This window comes from Brugia malayi, assembly GCF_000002995.4.
Source record: "Brugia malayi strain FR3 genome assembly, contig: Bm_v4_Chr3_scaffold_001, whole genome shotgun sequence".
Classification (NCBI taxonomy): domain Eukaryota; kingdom Metazoa; phylum Nematoda; class Chromadorea; order Rhabditida; family Onchocercidae; genus Brugia; species Brugia malayi.
In genome coordinates this window covers 7,486,469-7,505,138 of record NW_025062477.1, presented here as the reverse complement: position 1 = coordinate 7,505,138, position 18,670 = coordinate 7,486,469, and the positions used below count along the sequence as shown (strand labels likewise).

The 18,670-nt window shown below is 33.1% G+C and overlaps 4 protein-coding genes across 4 annotated transcripts; all 4 read right to left on the bottom strand.

The window, feature by feature from the left end:
• Positions 1–442: 442 nt before the first annotated feature.
• Positions 443–3,103, bottom strand: Bm2244 (Uncharacterized protein; the record flags this gene model as incomplete). Its single annotated transcript, XM_001901081.2, has 6 exons — positions 443–570; positions 870–1,183; positions 1,454–1,587; positions 1,987–2,127; positions 2,382–2,476; positions 2,776–3,103. 6 exons carry the CDS (start codon positions 3,101–3,103, stop codon positions 443–445), a joined length of 1,140 nt encoding a protein of 379 aa, XP_001901116.1.
• Positions 3,104–4,069: 966 nt separating this feature from the next.
• Bma-ocrl-1.1 (Uncharacterized protein) lies at positions 4,070–9,718 on the bottom strand (the record flags this gene model as incomplete). The annotated part of the gene is made up of 14 exons (XM_043080310.1): positions 4,070–4,242; positions 4,766–4,930; positions 5,379–5,444; positions 5,595–5,775; positions 6,152–6,349; positions 6,601–6,792; positions 6,956–7,211; positions 7,483–7,595; positions 7,812–7,989; positions 8,093–8,199; positions 8,505–8,642; positions 8,840–8,954; positions 9,256–9,387; positions 9,633–9,718. 14 exons carry the CDS (start codon positions 9,716–9,718, stop codon positions 4,070–4,072), a joined length of 2,100 nt encoding a protein of 699 aa, XP_042936244.1.
• Positions 9,719–10,626: 908 nt separating this feature from the next.
• On the bottom strand, positions 10,627–14,035 carry Bma-ocrl-1.2 (Uncharacterized protein; the record flags this gene model as incomplete). Its single annotated transcript, XM_043080309.1, has 9 exons — positions 10,627–10,882; positions 11,249–11,361; positions 12,026–12,194; positions 12,307–12,413; positions 12,696–12,839; positions 12,910–13,024; positions 13,188–13,319; positions 13,583–13,714; positions 13,992–14,035. 9 exons carry the CDS (start codon positions 14,033–14,035, stop codon positions 10,627–10,629), a joined length of 1,212 nt encoding a protein of 403 aa, XP_042936243.1.
• A 746-nt stretch (positions 14,036–14,781) lies between these two features.
• Bma-hrpf-1 (Uncharacterized protein) lies at positions 14,782–18,390 on the bottom strand (the record flags this gene model as incomplete). The annotated part of the gene is made up of 8 exons (XM_043080308.1): positions 14,782–14,816; positions 15,042–15,180; positions 15,744–15,970; positions 16,264–16,436; positions 16,588–16,708; positions 16,976–17,159; positions 17,624–17,772; positions 18,309–18,390. The coding sequence occupies 8 exons, from the start codon at positions 18,388–18,390 to the stop codon at positions 14,782–14,784; spliced, it is 1,110 nt and encodes a 369-aa protein (XP_042936242.1).
• Positions 18,391–18,670: the final 280 nt, after the last annotated feature.

Below are 18,670 nucleotides of genomic sequence, written 5' to 3'. Positions count from 1 at the left end.
CTTCTCTCATTTATTGGTTCTGAGAAAAAAGGAGTGGGAATAATCTGTTAGAAAAAAAACTACTGTTCTCTTTCAAAGGAAGTGGCAGAGCCTTGGGAAAATATGAACATGAAACATCGAAAGCATATTTCAGATTTAAATAATAATTATCATTGCTCGTATAAGAAATAATAATTTTAGACTTCAAGTCTTTTACACAGAAATATAAACTTATTTGAGAAAAATGAACAGATGATGAATATTATGAATACAATTCAAAACCTCCTTTTCACTTGCACAGGACATTGATGTTTACCAAAATACACATGAAAAAAAAAAAAAAAAACGAGGAATTTAAAATGAAGTTGACGAATAGTATACGGTTATAAAATACCGCATGGAGATGTTTTAAATAAACCGAATAGCATTAGCTCAAAGAAATTAAAAAATGCGATCATTTTCTTTATGCTGAATTAAGTAATTCAGTTATTTCCTCTTCCCATTGTTCATCTGTTCTGTCCATTTGACCGCTTACCAGTTCATAATCATTCAGAGAATTTATCAAATCTCGCTCCAAGTCTTCTCCAATCTCTGAAAAAAAAAAAGAAAAAAATAGCTTTTAAACACAACGTGAAAATAAGACATATTGATATATCAGATATTTTTCTTTAAGATGCGAACATAACGTCCACTGGAGTAACTGAAAGAACATGATTTACATAAGCTAAAAACATACGTCGCGTACGGGAAGGATAGCATAAATCGTAAAGAGTAATGTGTAGATTAAATGGAAATGTGACGATTAATCTCTTTTCGAGGTTAGTTTTTACTGGAAGCTAACAAAAAAAAAAAAAAAAAAAATTAAAACCAAAAAATCGACGGAAACAAACTTTCTTGTGTAGCATTAGCAATATTTTCACGAATTTCATTCAGCTTTTTATTTTTCGTCTCACTGTCTTCATTTTCAGTTTCGTTTTGCTCTTTCGTGCTAGTTTTTGAAAGTTCATCTCTTTTGTTTATTTCTAATTTTTTCTCTTCGGCTTCTTTGTCTTCTAAGCTGGACGATTTTACATTTTCATCTTGTTCAACAGATTTTGAAGAAACAGGAACTTCTGGAACAGGTGAACAATTCTCTCCCAGCGCTGCTTGTCGCACTAGTGAAACACGATAAAAGTAATTTCTCCAAAAACGTTTTTCATTTAGCCTGCAAAAAGCTTGAAAATACATAGATTTATAATTTTAGTAATAATTCCTTTGATAAATGCTTCATATCAGAGCTGCGTCGATGTGACTAAGACAGACAAAAATTTCACGACATTTCAAACGTGTACCATAATATCTTAGAAAAGGCTTAGCAAATTACATCAAACAGTAGTCAAATGAAATTGATCATTGACTTTTTGTGTACGAAAAAAAAAACTTTCAGTGGATGAAAACAAGTTGGATCACACGAAGAACTGAATGCAAAGAATACTTTTTTGGAACAAGCTGGAATCTAATTTTTCTCAAATTTGGATCATCTTCTAGTAAAGCAGCTGCCACCGATTGCATCTGTGCGAAATCAAAATTCGTCTCTGATGGAGGATCACGAGTAAAATTCCGAGCATCCTGCAAGTAACACAAACGATATAAAAAAATTACATGCATAATTCCCATATGTTGAAAAAATAAAGTGAAAATGTTAATAAAATTTTAGATATGGGAAGAATGGTAGCAACTGCCAAAAAGGGAAGGAATTTAAGATATTGGAATTTGAATTCAATAAAAAATATGGGAGATTTTGGCATAGCAACAGCAGAAAAAAACATATATACGCTTTTCAAATTTAAAACTACAGCTCATAACGGAACACGTAAACTAGAATTAGCGAACCATATTTCAGTAACACAGAATCGATCTTTCAAAAAATGTCAAACTGACTTTAGTTTCATTTAAAGCATAAAATAAAGAATGTTACAGCAAAAGATAAGGGCGTTCAAAAGTAAATGTTAATGTAAAAAAAAATACCAATGAAAGTGATAAAATGTGTTTTTTAGCAAGCCACTGGTCTGGGAGATCGGACCATGGCAATATACATGCTGCTAATTTATTTGCATTTATTTCATCTTTGAATTTAGCTTGCTCTTTATCCAAACTGCCAATTATTGTCTGCAAAAATAATGTCATAATGATTATTAGTACAATTATAAAGGAGAAGTCCGTTGAATTTTCATACAGTACCCAATATTATTTAATCGAACAATAACAGGAAAAAAAAAACGTTGAAAGATCATTTTTCCATATATGTTTACACTCAGAAGATGTGAGCTTGTTGGCGTTGTAATAACAAGCAGAAGGAAATGTATATGTCTTTCAAATTTAAAACCACTGCATGTATTGAATAAGATGCTTTAAACCCATACTTTTTCAGCAACAACATTTTGCAACTTTTTCGCGGTTTCTTCAGCAGTAATTGCAGCTTTTGTTGTTGCCTCTTTTGCCATAGAAAAGAAGGAATCTAAAAATGGTACAATAAGATGTAACAAATAAGATGTAGTTAATGTTTAATTCTTTCATTTCCTTTCTTTCATGTTTAAAACACTTAAACAAACAATAATTTCTTTCGATTTAATAACGCCATTTTATAACGTATCTTCTGTGTTACAAACAATCAGCGTAACATGATTTTGACGCTACCAAAAGCAATCCATCAAGCAGTTAACAAAGATTCAGATTACAAAGGATTATTAACGAAGAAAACCTACAGCAATGTAATTAACCACTAATCACGAATCTAAGTTATAAAAAAACCCTTACTTGCATATTTCTTTGCAGCTTCGACAGTAGCAGCAGCATTAGTTTCAAGTTTGTTTCGATCTAATCCTCCAGCATTCTGATTGCTATTATTATCATTCTCAATTTTCATCGTTAATCCACTGTTCGATGATATATTTTCTTTATTTTCTACTTCCTTTAAACCAGTACTTTCTTCTTCAGTTTCCATTCCAATACATACTTTCTCGGACGCAGCATCAGCTGAGGTCTTTTCTAACTCAACATTATCCGCTGGTGGCATATACATCATATCAGAGATTTTTTTAGTGACTTCTTTTGCCTGCTGCATCCATAACGTAATGTTCATCATTTCTTCAAAACAAACCACCATATATTTTAATTTACAAAATTGTTTGCAATCCCAAAATACAAAGTACGCTATAGATAGTTACAATTTTCTAGTTTGCACAGAACTCTTGACTCAACATCTACTGACACCACGGTTAAATTAAATTCCAAAAGTCCAAACAAGCTATTTAGCTCAGCCCTTTCTCAGGATGTGATAGTCTTTCTCTACAAATACTTGCTATGGACAGCAACTAGCACAGAAACAATCATATCTTTATTTTAGATTCGCTATTAAATCTCGATTAACGCATCTCCCAATCTCTCAATGGTAAGATTGCTTTATCGGAAATAACTCACTTTATGACCATTTATACTAATCAAGTACTGCAATCAAAGCAACCCGTAACAGCAACTCGGATTTCAAATCTAATCTTAGTCCATCAAAATAACACATCATCCTTCCATGCAATGAAGCTTTTGAAACTATGTCCCGCCTTGCTCGTACATTACCGTCACTTTAAAATATATTTGGACGCCTATTAAGCATCTTCCTGAATACAGCAACTTGAAATAAAACTTTAATTCACGCTGATGAGCTAGAATAACAGCCATAAAAAACATTCCATAGATATCCGAAAAAAGAGCTAATAGGTGGAAAAGTCATTTAAAAGATAAAACGAATGAATGCTAAAGGAATTATTTCCTCATAGAAGCAGAAAGCATGATGTAGATGAAATGCTAACAGAGAGATAACTAGTCAATGAAAGAAAGGGTAGGAATTTCTAATTTTTAAGACTGAACAAATTAAAGAAACTTCACAAAAAATGACTTGCAACACATTTATGAATTAGTGTGTTTTAATAAAAGCTTGGAATTATTTTATGGCGAACTAAAAGTAAGGAGGTAAATAGAAATCTAAATGATTTTTGCAAATATTATATTCATCAATTATGGCTAATAAAAATGATTAACAATAATTCGAAAGAGTTCACAAAACAATGAGATCAGCATCGTGCTGGTAATGTATAGAGATTGATGGAGCATTCTTGCTAACTTCTCGACTTCCCGATACACATGTTTCCAAAAATTTTAAACGCTGTAAACAACCACCATCACCAGTCGGTCGTTTGAATATAATATCAGCTATCAACTGCATTTGACCTGAAAGGAAATCTACCGTTGAATTTTCAAATTGTTATGCAAAGAAAGGTATATAACGAAGTTAATGTTGCAGACGCAAAGCAAGAGATTGAGAAAATGCTACGCACTCCTCATAATAAAAATTGGAATCTCAATCAAAGTACAACTCGAAAACATTCGAAAAACATGCGAGTAGTCGAAATGAGGATGGGAGCGTTATTACATTTGGTATATTGACAAGATGATATTGCAGTACAGTGAAGAAAAAAAATTTTACAGTGAAAAGGTTTGTGTTTGAAAAAATCAGTAAGTGGAAGAAATGGTATACCTATAAAATCTCTTAAGCATTTTTTTGAGTAAGCTTAATTCATAAATCAAGCATGTTTATTGTAAGTCACTAGAGTACAATTTAGAGATAATAATTATATGCAAAAATAATTTATTCAAAAAATTCGAGCCTAAACCAGTTCAAACATAATGTTCAGAAAAATGGAAGTGGGAAGCTAGGAAAAAAGAGGCAAAAGAAAAAAAAAAGATAACTAACTATTTGCAGTGCTATTCCATTTTACCAGCTCAGAAACAAAACCAATAAAATAAATAAACATATTGCGATTCTCGACAGGGAATTTCTCAACACATGACCAACAACTATTAATGTCACTGGCTGCCCGCAAACATTCCATTTGTAAAGCTGGAGGTATTATAGATTCTGAAAGTAAAATCTTTTAAGGATATGAATGCTAAATTAAATACATGTAAATCATGAAAAAGAGACTGATGATAATATAGAAGGATGAAAACTTTTGATAAATATTACTTTTTTTCTAAATAGATGACTACAAGACTTTTGCTCTCACTATGTTTATACGATTTTTAATGAAGACATTATCAATGAGATTATCATCTATAGTATACCCAAAATAATTTCAATCATCTAAAATCAACAGTCATTCCCAATGGAATAAACTTGCCCAGAGCTCTAGCAATTGCTGATATCTGTAAACTTGATGCATGAAGGAAGACTAAAAACATAAGAAGAATGAACTGCAGTCTACACCAGAGAGAGCGTAGAGAGATAACTTAATACTTTATTACAAAGCATAATATTTGAAAATTTTAAAAAAGGTCCAAAATATTTGAATACAAACATCAAATACCTTTAAAGGATGTGATAAGTGTTAAGAAAGTGTCATACATACTGAAAGCTGATTTGCATGCTTCAACTGAAAAGTGAACAAAGTTTATCAACCAATTAAAAATCTTGATCTTTCCGAATAAATTCAAATTTACCAATGCAAATCTTTAAAAAAAAATCAAAAAAGGAAATATCAACCAATAAAGTAAAAGAAAGACAAGAAAAATAATAAAATTACACAAATTTTTTGGTTTTCCAGTATCTAATGCATTTCGTAATGCTATGAATTCGCTGTGTGCAGAAGGGTCATCAAAACAAATCTTTTCTAAACCATTTTGTTTTAATGCTTCACTGATACGAAAAACAGATTCCGGTACGCCAGCCACAACAGCGGATATAAGTGATGCAGGACTATAGGTCTGGAAATAAATTGAAAAGAAATTCCAAATGAAAAGAGGAGATAAAAATAATCCCTCTATAAGGCACACTGCAAATCAGTACGCAGTTCCACATAAACTGTGACCAGAATTTATGTGTCAAACTTATTCACCAGCTTTCTTTTTTCAGCTTTTTCATTAATCTAGCACTGAGGCGTTAAGACCAGCAGTCGGCTATTAACTAGTGAAAGTTACCATCTCAATTCTTTAAAAAAAAATCACGCTTAAGTAATTTTTTTTAATTTATTTTTAGTTTTTTTTTTTTTTAGTTATTTTTAGATTATTAAATTTTCCCACTAGTTTGTATTTCCTTTTAAGATAGCAATAATTTTGTTTCACTGAAAACCAGATTTCATACCAAATTAAGTTCAGATGCAGATGTTTTTCTTTTTTCCATATGAATTAGATTAACAAATGATGAACCAAAAGCGCTGTACTGATAATAAGCCGAAACAGTAACAAAATAATGCCTTCCACGGTGCAATCGAAGTACCAGGATTTCCGATAGTTTCTCATCTCCATTTATTGTCCATGCTACTGCTTTATCAATTAAAATCTGTAAAAAGACTAGAAAGTTATTTCCAATTTTAGAAGCACACTTAAAAGTTTATAAGCCACAGCAAAGAGATTTGTTTCGACACTAAATCATCAGCTGACATAATAAACCATTTTTAGAAGATTCACACGCTCAGCGTGAGATGACATTAGTACTGAGAAAGAATAACAACATTTGACGGGATAATTTTATTTGTCATCTGACAAATTAAAATTCTGCAAATGTTTAACAGAAACTGTATGTGAAAAAACCTGCAAACTAATAGTACAGGAGGCACCCGGTTGAAGCCTTGAATTGGGCGGTGTAACAGAGAGCCAAGGTTCACATAATGCAATACGGTTTGGTCTCGCATCAAACGAAAATGAAATTTTCGTTTTACCCGTATTTTTAATTGTTATTGTTCTAGATGCACTTTGAAAAAAATACACTTTACCGAAATCCACCTGAAAGTTTAAACTGACTGCAAACTGTACAGAAAGTTCTACAAAATGGTGTTTAACACTTAACATTCAAGGTAAATTAAGAAGCTGCTTAGAGAATAACTTTGATCACACACACTAGGTCACTGTTAGAACTGAAGCTTATCAGGAAATACTTTTAATTTACTTCGCTTTGCGATAATTCAATCTGCGGAAGTGCCTCATTTGCACGGCGATCTGCTTCCCGTACAGCTTCCTCCAAACAAGCACTCCGTTTAGCTTCATCGACATGCCGTACTTCTACATAAAATATAGATCGCACTGGTTTATGATCTGAAAATACCACCGATTCTACACTTTCGTAGACTTTTTGCCGGACATTCACTCCATCACGGTTCCACCACAAAATTCGATCACACCAAGCTGGACAACGACATTTATCACTGAAACATATAACTACTCACATTATTTGGAAACAACAGGACAGCGGCACATCTATAAAATTCAAGAATGGAACATACAGAGTTGGAAAAACTTCAGCAAAAAATTAAAGCAAAACGGAGCAAAACCACAAAGAGAAAAAGACTAAATCTTCATATTATCTCATGATGGGCAGTCCTGAATTTGTATTTTCGTATATCCCATAATACTAATAAAGATATATAAAATCGATTCGAAGTCATGTCAGAAGCAAGCAAGAAATTCGTAATTAACCTGGTATCCCATCTTGTCGTTCCAGGATCATATTTATACGTAGGGCGGAAATTTAAAATATCTGGTTCTTTAAAATCAACGAATATATGATTAAGCTTTTTCTGCTTTTTTAGCTGGAAAAATTTTTAATAATCAATTTATACATAATATCCAAAATGATCTAATCTGAAATGAATGTTTCTTGACTAGGAATCGTCAAAGAATCAGAAAAGGTTGAACTATCTTAAAAATATCATCTTCAAAATTTGAATACAGAAGGTTAGGAAAGGAAGACCACGATAATATATGTAATGTTCTTCTTTTTTTTTGCTGTACTTCTAAAAGCTCACCTGATCAAATACTATCATATCTCTAAATGCATTCTCGTCATAGCAAAGACGACGGAAATCATCATTACTCAAATTACTATTAGTTTCCAGACGAAAATTCATATCACCAAACCAGAATATGACATCATGATCAAACAAACTTTTATTGCTTTTTGGGAAGCGAACTTGTGATATTTCCCTAAAATAGAAACATATGGTATTACCATAAATCCCTGAGCAATATCTAGTTTTAAATGTAAATAAATATATTACACCATATTTGTTTTATCTCCTAGGCTAACCTGTAATCTTGATTTCTTTTTTCCAATTCTTCCTGTCCAGCAGCAAAATGAGAATTCACAAAACAAAGATAGCTATCATTAATCTGCAAACTGATAGCCACACCACCCTAAAGTAATTTTTGAAATTAAACAAAATCTCACTTCTTTCTGAAAAATTCTTTTCTCGCTAATGCTGAAAACTTTTTTCATTAATCATAATAGCAAGATATACACGACTTCGGCAATGATTTAAGGCTAAAAAAGCATTTTGAAAACACGAATATAAGAATAATAACTTAAAAAATCAGTGAATATTATGCAGAAAACAAAATTATGCAAGAAAACTACCACTAAGTGAGCTTCTGCTATTGTTCATATCACTTCAAAATCACCATTATCTTTCAAATGATCATTCTGCTACCATATTACTTACCTTATTACCCATACGACCCAGTAGGGGGAAACCAGTTGGTACAATTTCAACATCAATTGCTGTATTTTCAACCCGAACTTCACAATCAATGCGGCGGTAAATCATCAACAATATACCAACCAAATGCGCTTCTTGGACCTGTAAAAAACACTTTGAATACATCAAGGAATATTAAAACTAAATATTTTCTTTTTATAATCCGATCACAAAAATGCTGCAACTACACTAACGTAGCAAAAATCGAGAGAAGACAATGCCGATAAACTTAGATCTTTCTCAATCCAACTAAAATAAGAAAATGAGTGCAGTTATATCAAAACATAGGAATTTAATACCAGAATATAGTTGGCGGAAGTAGGAAGAGATTTCTGAATGACAATCTGCCATCCAGAGTGACGTGCTGAAGTATTCATGAGGAAAGCCTGAGGAGAAAGGTCCATTTCTTGTAATCTATAATGGCGTTTTGTAAATTCATTCATCCCAGAAATTTTTACTTTGCTGTTAGTAATGCAGAAACTGTAAAAAATTTATTTTGAATTCATAATAAATATCTAATGATTCAAAACTGCAAGAAAGCTCCTTTTTTTATTTTTTCTTTTAATACGATGTAAAGTACATTTCCTTTGCTTTGGAAGTGATAGATAGAACATTCAGTCAAAAAAGCCAATGAAACAATAGCTCATGTTACATTGCTGGAAATCGGTAAAGGTTGAACTTCTTTTTGAAACTGCATACTAAAACAAAAAATAACCCAATAACATAAAAATCTGGTGCAGATGCTCCATCGCACGTTAACCAATTCGGCAAATCCTCATGAGTTGGCATTCGGCCGTTGACATTGAATGTTGTGATGAATATTGATGTTGTGATATATGTCGAATACCTTAGAATGAACCAATAAGACAAATCACGGATCAATTTATATCTAATGTACTGATGAATATAATATGAATTATGAGCAATAATGCATTGGGAAAAGTAAGAGGAACTGCGGAATTGAATGACAGTAGGGAATGGGTATATATTAGCTGTCAATAATAAATGTAACCACAACGGAGATTCATTAACCGTTACAAAACATGCCCGACTACGGCAAGAATTCTTGAATTTTGCAAAAAATAGGCTAACCTGCTTTCCCAATCACGCATAACTTCCTCAATATCATCTCGACGAGAAAGCGCTGGTATGATATTCCCAGCAGTGTAAAAGGTCATTCTCCAACCATGCTTTCCATGAATAAACTATCTATAAATTGTAGAAAGTTTTCGAATCCTTAATGCAGCTTTTGACACTATCATTTTATGATAAGAAAAAGAATTTTGTCAAGTGTGGTACTATTCGAACTCATTCTTATCACGAGAAAATACATTATGTAAGGAAAACTAGCGTAAAAGGAACAAATATAAAGAAATAAATCAATAAACTAAGTTATTGAAGGCCAAAAATAAGGCACGGCAAATCAATTCAGTTCAGCTTTGTAAATATGAAATGTATACATGTATTGTGCATGTGCATCACTATATAACGCATTACGATTAAAATTATATTACGAAAACAATTCGTAATCGCTACAGCAACCGTAAGTGTATCGTTATGATAGTAGTCAGTGAACTAATTAAAATATTCTTTTTTTTTAATAAACCGGGAAGTCTTTGGTTATTTACAACTGCTATTGATGAAGCATTTCAAAGTGGTAACTAGCACAGCCTGCTGGCAGTGTAGAGATGCTTCTCAAATTACATTAAAAATTATTGGCAACTAGCTTTCAGTAGGAAGGATTTGTTGATAAATTCAGAAAGCGAAAGCGATAAATCGGAGCAACTATGAAAAAATCCTAGCTGTGGAGCATAACTCCGAAACAATTTTTCTCTGCTAGTCTAAAGTTACAAATCTTCAACAGATATGCTGGCCAAAACTAAAGTCTTGAGCGATTATTAAAATTCAGCTTTTGATAATTTAAAAAGCTAGTAATTTGATAAAAACAGCTGAGAATTAAAAAGCAAAATTTGGGAAAATCAAAGAGGCGAATAACTGAATTAACCTCTTAAATTAACTGCAGTGATCTGAACTATTCACAACTAAAAAAATTATCACGAGGACAAATCTAATGTGAATCACAATTTCACTCCTTCGTTTCTTCCTTCTTATAGCGATAATCATTACGACGACGACTCCCTCCCTTGAACACTCTTCGGTAAGTTTTTTCATATTCAGTCGGATCGATTTCTCGTACACCCAAGTAAAAAAGAGCCCTAACTGGTCTGTGGTCTGAAAATCTGATGGATGGTACGCTGTCGTAAAATTTCTGTCTGATGTGGACTCCTTTCTGATTCCACCATAAAATACGATCACACCAAGCAGGCACACGTTTTTTTCTGCTGAAAAAAAGAATCATGAAAATTATGATTTGAAAGTTTAGTTTACTGTGTAAATGGAATGATAATCAACTTGAGGATTAGCAGCAGTTGAATGCTGAGAGAGCTATGAAGTCATTATAATATCTTAGATAGATGCAAATAAGAGGAAAAGATATCTCTGACATAATAAGATGACCCACAACATATAAATTACCAATAATTAAAGTGGGCATGTAGGTCTATATGACAAAAGACACGGATAACTAATATTCGAAAAGTGAGAACGACTCCTCTAAACAATGCATCAATTTTGAGATTTTTAAAAGTTTAAAGCAGCTACTAAAATAAGGAAAACAGAAAAAACTAGTGAAAAGCATTTGGTACAACCTGCTATCCCACTTGTCGGAGTTAATATCATATTTGAAAGTTGGACGAAAATTCAAAAATTCCGGTTCTTTGAAATTTTTAAATATAATTTTGAGTTTCATCGCTCTTTTAAGCTAAACAGTTCGTATTCTTCAACATAACCGTAATATTATAAGGAAAATCAAGCCTTCTCATTTAATAAGTTCACTGAATCAATACGAAAGTTCTATTAAACCAAACTTATAAATCATGTCAAATTTTACAATATCCGGAAATTCTCTTTCTAGATAGACTGTTCTGCAACCATCAAAAATTATCGAAAAAAAAATATATATATATATATATTTCTAGTAAGGTTGGACATTTAAAAAGCACTGAAACATACCGGTACTAAAAAAAAAGTATTAAAACATAAGAAAAAAGTATTAAAACAAAGAAATATTGATGTTTCGCTATGTTATAAATATGCAAAAGCACTACTGGAAAGCTTTTTTTCCTTTAAATCTTATCTAGCACATACAATAACGCTTAGGAGATTGTTTTGATATGATTTCCACGGTTCTAATATGACACTATTAGTGAACGACTACTTAACCTGCCAGACGGAGAGTTTAATATTCCATTTTACAATTTATGCATCACCACCAGAAAAAGTATCAAATTCACTTTTAAGATCTAACAAATCGTTTTATATAAAATAAAGCTCAGAATCTTGAAACACCCTCCAACACTAATAATCACAAAAATTATTCAATAATTGGAATTTTCCGAATTATGTTAACTTGCCTGGTCGTAAACAAGCATATCTCTGAATGCCTCATCATCGTTGCATAGTTTACGCAATTCATTGTTATTCATACCATATGCAGTATCCAAGCGAAAATTTAAATCACCAAACCAAAAAACAGCATCGTGTTCGAAAAGAGTTTTACCATTTTTATTAAAACGTATATTTTTGACTATATGTCTGAAATTTACCGAAATAGGAATATTGAAATGGAAAATCAAGAATGAATTCCGTCAATAATCAAACTAAGTTTGAATTTTAAAAAGAAATTTATCTACAAACTTGAACATACTTATAATCCAAGATGCGTTTTTCATTTCCACCAATATGAGCAGCAAAGTGTACGTTCACAAAACAAACTGCTGTATCATTCATACACATGCTGATCGCAACAGCACCCTATGAATCCATTTGTCTCAGATAACATCATATTGCAATATATGAAAACAATTCTTGAAAAATAATCCCATATCTTTCTCAAATCATTTATGATTCATCAAAGCTTTTTTGTTTTCATCACCTATGGAATTGCCGCTGTATTCAAATACTCAAAGCATTTATCTCCTAGAACAAGTTTAAGATTTCATTTGTCATATAATTCCACTGAAACATTAGGAATTCAGTAATGCCAACATATCTAATCCTAGTAGGGATTAAAGAAATAAATACCAGAAAGTATACCTTATCACTCAGTGCTCTTCCAAATACATTATATCGTCCAGTCGGTACCATAACTGCGTCAATTTCGGATGGATGTACCTTGATTTTACTGCCTATACGTCGGTAAACTGCTAGTAATATACCTACCAATCGTATTTCACTTACCTGAATGCATATAAAAGATTAACAGTCAGCTCAAAATTCGAACTAGAAAAAAGAGAATGAAAAAACTAACCAAATCATAATCAGTGCCTTTTGGAAAAGATTTGGCGATAATGACTTTCCATTCCATGTGTCGTGTTGATGCATTCATTATGAAAGCTTGTGGAGAAAAATCCATTTCTTGAAGTCTGAAAGTTAATAACCATGGAAATATTGGGAGACAGATAATACTCAATGTAAGGGAAAAACAGAAAAGTTCTAGAAACAGTACAAAGTCACCAATAACTTGAAAGAAAAAACTTCTTAACATGATTCACTTTCTTTATCCAACATTAAATGAAAGTAACAAACCCAATAATGTAAAAATCAGGTGGAAGAATGCCTTCACAATTTAACCAACTCGGTATTCCATCCAGTGTTGGTATACATCCATTAACGTTGAATGTGGTAATGAATACTGACGATGTTCGATAAAGAGAAGGTCTGGAAGGTTAAAGATTATTTTTGAGCTTTATATTTGACACTCTTGCTAATAAGATAAAACATTATCCGACATACAGTCTTCATGACTTTGAATAACAACATACTTAGATCAAACCAGAATCGTTATATTTGATAGCATAGGCATTAGTCAAATCACAATTTTTGTAAAACAGAAATTAAAAAATGAGCTCCCAGGTAGAGTGATTTTTGTAAAACAGAGTTTAAAAAATGGATTCTGAAGTAATGATGATTATTTTACATACGTGGATTCCCAACCACGTAGAAACTTGACATCGAGATGACGTGAAGATGCATACACAGCAGAATCTCCAATGATGTTTGACCCTCCAGCATTATTTGTTCCGCGATTACGAATCCTCCCATGTCCATTCTTCCTACAAATACCATCACTTATGCCACACGAAGACTACACCGCTTCCTCATAGAACTTCAGCACTTCTTTCCCTTTCTTCATGACTGAAGGTAGTTAATGACTTCATCCACTTCACTCAATTAAAAAGTAAATGAAGTGCAGGGGAATAAAATTTCGATGGACAACTATATTACCGCTGTGGACCTCAAATATTGAAACCGTCCTTCCCTTTATTTCAGAATCCAGAATTTGTAACACAAAAGACTGAAACAAGCGACACCAGTGCTTATGAAACTCACGGGTCTACCAACCACCGCCTCTCTCTTTTGTTTTCAATACACATCACTGTACCAGACCCGATGAAAAAAGATGCCCAAATTAAATCTGAAGGGCCTTATGTAGCACTATCAATATTTAAATTTCTACTGGTTGAAAGCTATGCAAATCCTGAACCGAGGAATTTGCATACCTATTAAGAATAACCTGCTGACACAATTAGTGTTTAAGCGTGTCGAAAGAAAATATGAAGCCGATTCTCCTGTATTCTTCACTTCCAAATTATATTTAAACAAAGTCATTAAATGCACTGCTAAAGAAATTTTTCACTTATTAGATAGTTATGCTGACATTCACAAACAAATTTTATAACGTAACAGTGGATAAATGACATGACAGGTACATATATTGGAAATGGCGATCATGAAATTGCTTAAATGCTTTACTTTAAGAATGCAACGGAAAATACAAAACTTGTTCCCTAAAAAGAAATAAACATTTAGCACGACTAATCTAGGATAATTTTGGTAGCTATAAAAATGTAAATTCCAAAAAAAAAATACAAGGAGCTAGGAAACCTTAAATTTGCGCTTTGGAAGGACGAAGCAACTGAAAATTTGAGGGACGGCAAAAAACAAAAAGCAGAAGAGTAGTAGAGCTCTTCTTTACTAGATACTTTGCCTGTAAATAAGCACAAAATAGGACAAAAAAATAAATACTGGAAAGAACATTTGTATTGAACGGTATTACTAGCTGATATAAATTTTACAAGATCAAATTTCTGGAAATCCATGGTTTCTTCCATAACAGATTTTATTGTTCCGGGATGAGTTCTACGTAACGTGATCCTGAAATCGATAGAATGACATTTCGCAAGAAATTATGCGAATGAATATAATAACATAATTTTTTCGTTCATCGTTCGAAATCACTGCTTACAATACCAATACAAGAAGAACTAAACCTCCCTGCACTTTCTTTGGACCGAAAGCTTAGGATTTAGAGACTTGAGTCAATGGACTTTACTAGACAATGGTTTACTTAGTTCCGGATTCCGAACAACAAAGATATACCCATATAATTTCTATTGCGTTGCATGGCAGCATCGAAATCCGCTCGATTTCTGAACTCAACAATTGCCTCACCACTAGGACGGTCCGTTCCATATTCATATAACACATCAATCGATGCTGGTCGTAGCGGTTGGAAGAACTAAATTTGAACAATGAACAACCTCAAGAGATTAATAAAAGTCACAAATTTTGAAATTTCACTAGACGACATAATAAGGGTTTCAAATTAGTAAGTGCATTAATGATCAATTAATATAACTGATAAAAAGTAAAAAATTGCTCATACATTCCATTTTGTATGAAAGATTCGATTAGCAGTGATCACAAAATGAATAAAAAGTGCAACTATCATTCGCACTCTTGGTGCTCTTAATAACAATTAATAATTTATTAGTCATGATCAGTAGCAAAAAAAAAGGAATAAATAAAGCCAAGATAATCAAGAAATTGCTCAAAGTAATGAAATGACCGCAAATCAAATTCAAAATCCAGAACACCAATCCACAAAAACTGAACCAACCAATCTACAGAAATGTGCAGACCCTTCGTTAATTAATTAGCCAGTCAATGCTGCTTCCGAATATAAGCAGAAGAATGTCCCCAACACGAAACAGCATTATTCGCCAGATTCGTTTCCCTCTGTTCAGCTATTTTTTAGCCTATTCTAGGTAGGTAAATATACTTTTTACTATTACAACTTACATCGATTATGTCGCGTTCCGTGGCCCGATATGGAAGACCGCGCATCCGTATACAGTATTCCGGTGGCGGCGTCGTATAACGACGCCGCGGTGGTGAATACCCCCTATGGCCACCCATCGGCGGTTCATCTCTCCAACCCCGTCGCATCGGTCCTCCACCACCACGTCCACCACCGTACCCATCATCATAACCGTCGCCACTACCACCGTATCTGTCGGCCCATACTTCTGCAACCCCCCGTTCACATTCACATTTAATACCCAAAACACAACCATAGCTCAGCAGATTCCCGAATGTTTTCCAAGGTCGCAGCGACCTCAGAAATTTCCAGATTTTCCAGCAAGGCACAAAATATTCAGATTTGCTAAATAACTCGTTTCTAACCAGATTCCACCGTGGCTTCCAGAAGAAAATCCCCGTTTTCCCCAAAAGTTGAACCGACGATCCCTTTCATCAACCCATACTGTGCTGATCCTTTCATATCTGATTGTTACTTATAAAAGTTTAGAAATAAACAAACCATTCCGATGCATTCTGGAATCACGATAACCCCGGTCAGCACCTGGACGATCATATGGCAACCCTCTCGGGCGACGATCCCTTTCCCATCCCCGACCACCACCGTACGGATCAAGACCTCCATCCAAAGCTCGAAGCATCTCACCATAAGATGACGGATATATGTCCACATATCTTAATAACAAAATATGGTCAACTTCAAAAAAACACACAAATCAGATCTGACAAGCATACTTGTTAAATACAATCTGCGAAAGCTTTTTTATTTTAATAAAGCATTGGAAATTAAACATTGAGAATACTAAATCGACTAATAGAGCAATACCTATGCTGAATGTATTCCTTATTTTTAGCAAGAGCTTTTGAGGCCGACTCATCATCAATAAATGCAACGAAAGCTTCGCCTTTCGGTTTTCCACTGTAACGATCGTAAGTCATAACAATACCTAGAAAAATTAGTAAATGAAGAATATCGCAAAAGCAACCTTCCATATTCTTCTACACTAAATATTTACACTAACAGCGAGACTGCAAACAATGCAAATCTTCTACTGTCAAATAAACATTAAATAAACTAAAATTTTTGAAGCTGTTAAATAACTATTCTTCTAATCAAACGCAAACACTTCCATTGCAGAAAGAGAAACAAAGTCATAAACAATGGATTCCTTCAACATGAACAAGCTAAATGGATTTAGATAATTAGGACATACCTCTATCGGCTATTTCAAGTGGTTCAAAGAAACGAACGATTTCTTCTTTGGTACAACCATATGGTAAGCCGGCCAATCTAACAATAGATGTCTCACGGGCAGGCAAATTTGGATCTGCCAATGATCCTCCATATCGCCTATCGCTATCATCATAATCGGATTCCATCGATGAAACTTGTTGAAGCTTAAAAAGGCTCAGTATCATGAGACATTGTGAAAGTTCAGTACAATGGAACATTATTAACAAATGTATTAGGAAAAAATATCTCGGAAATTTAATACATATCATAACAACGGGCTAAAAAATCTAGCTTCAAAATCTATTTCAACAATAATATGAAAAACTATCACCACACGAGTTTTCCAATATATATATATATATATATATATATATATATATAGATCGAATTATTTGGTGTTTAAGAAAATACTTTAGTTATTTAAGCAACCACATTTTCTAACTATTTACACTATTTCATTCCGTGTTCCATTTCAGCACATATGATTTTAAATATCCAAATAGAAAACACCGCCTTAAGACCTAGAAAACTGGAGAGTTTAAACGACAAATCAAATCAATAAATTGTTAGAAAATATTTACCATAACAACAAAATATTCGAATGAATAAATCAATTGAAAAAACTAACCTCCACATACCGTTTACCAATATATTTCTTGTCCTTTGTTAAAGCAAAGTCATAATCTTCTCGGCTACTAAATACAACGAATCCCTCACCACTTGCACGTCCATCACGGTCTTTTGTCAGCTTTATCTGAGTGATTGATCTTGCTGCTTCTGAAGATGAATTTTGCACCATAATTGATAGATTCTATTTACGACCAAAATTAATCAAAGTATAACTCTTGCTATTAATCAAAGTATAACTCTTGCTATTAGTTTGCTATTAAATAACATAACACTTGATAAAAGTAGCGTAATCCACCTTTTTCACAATAATCTGCTATTTCAGTTTCAGTCTCCATTCTGTCCTCATTCAGAACAATCCTCTTAGACATGGTTAAAAAGCTAAAAAGCTACTTATTAGTACATCACTTGTAGTGAAATGAACACTTCCGACGACATTTTTTTTTTGACGACAATTAACATTTCCAAGACAGAGCTGAGATTCATGAATAAGCTTTCAAACATCTTTCATACCCAGCATGTATTAAGTTGAGAAGATAGCTGAAATTTCTCTCCACGTTTGATGTAGCGAAGTATAAAGATGAAATATGAAACCAATAAATTTAACCTCATAACTTCCTCACATTGTTCTATTTCCATATTTGGCTTAATAAAGTGAAAAGACAAAAAAAAAACGATCAACTAACCCCCAAAAAATTCACGTAGATCATCTTCTGTACAAGACCATGGCAGTCCGCGACATTTCATTACGAAATCCGTATCCGGCATTTTGTTTTACTTTCAACGGACAAAAAACCAGAAAAAAAAACCTAACGCAAATGTCAAAAAATGCTTGCAAACAAAAGCACAACGCTGACCGGCCCGAATATCCCAGAAGTAACAGAATGGAGAATGCGACAACAAATCTGAAACATTCACAAACGCTTTTATTTAATGCAACCACCTAATGAAAATTTATAGTCTATTGTTATACTAAGCCTAACAACACCAACTGATGAAAACTAACCGGATCAGGTCAGTTGATCGCTGATGACCTACTTGAAAATAA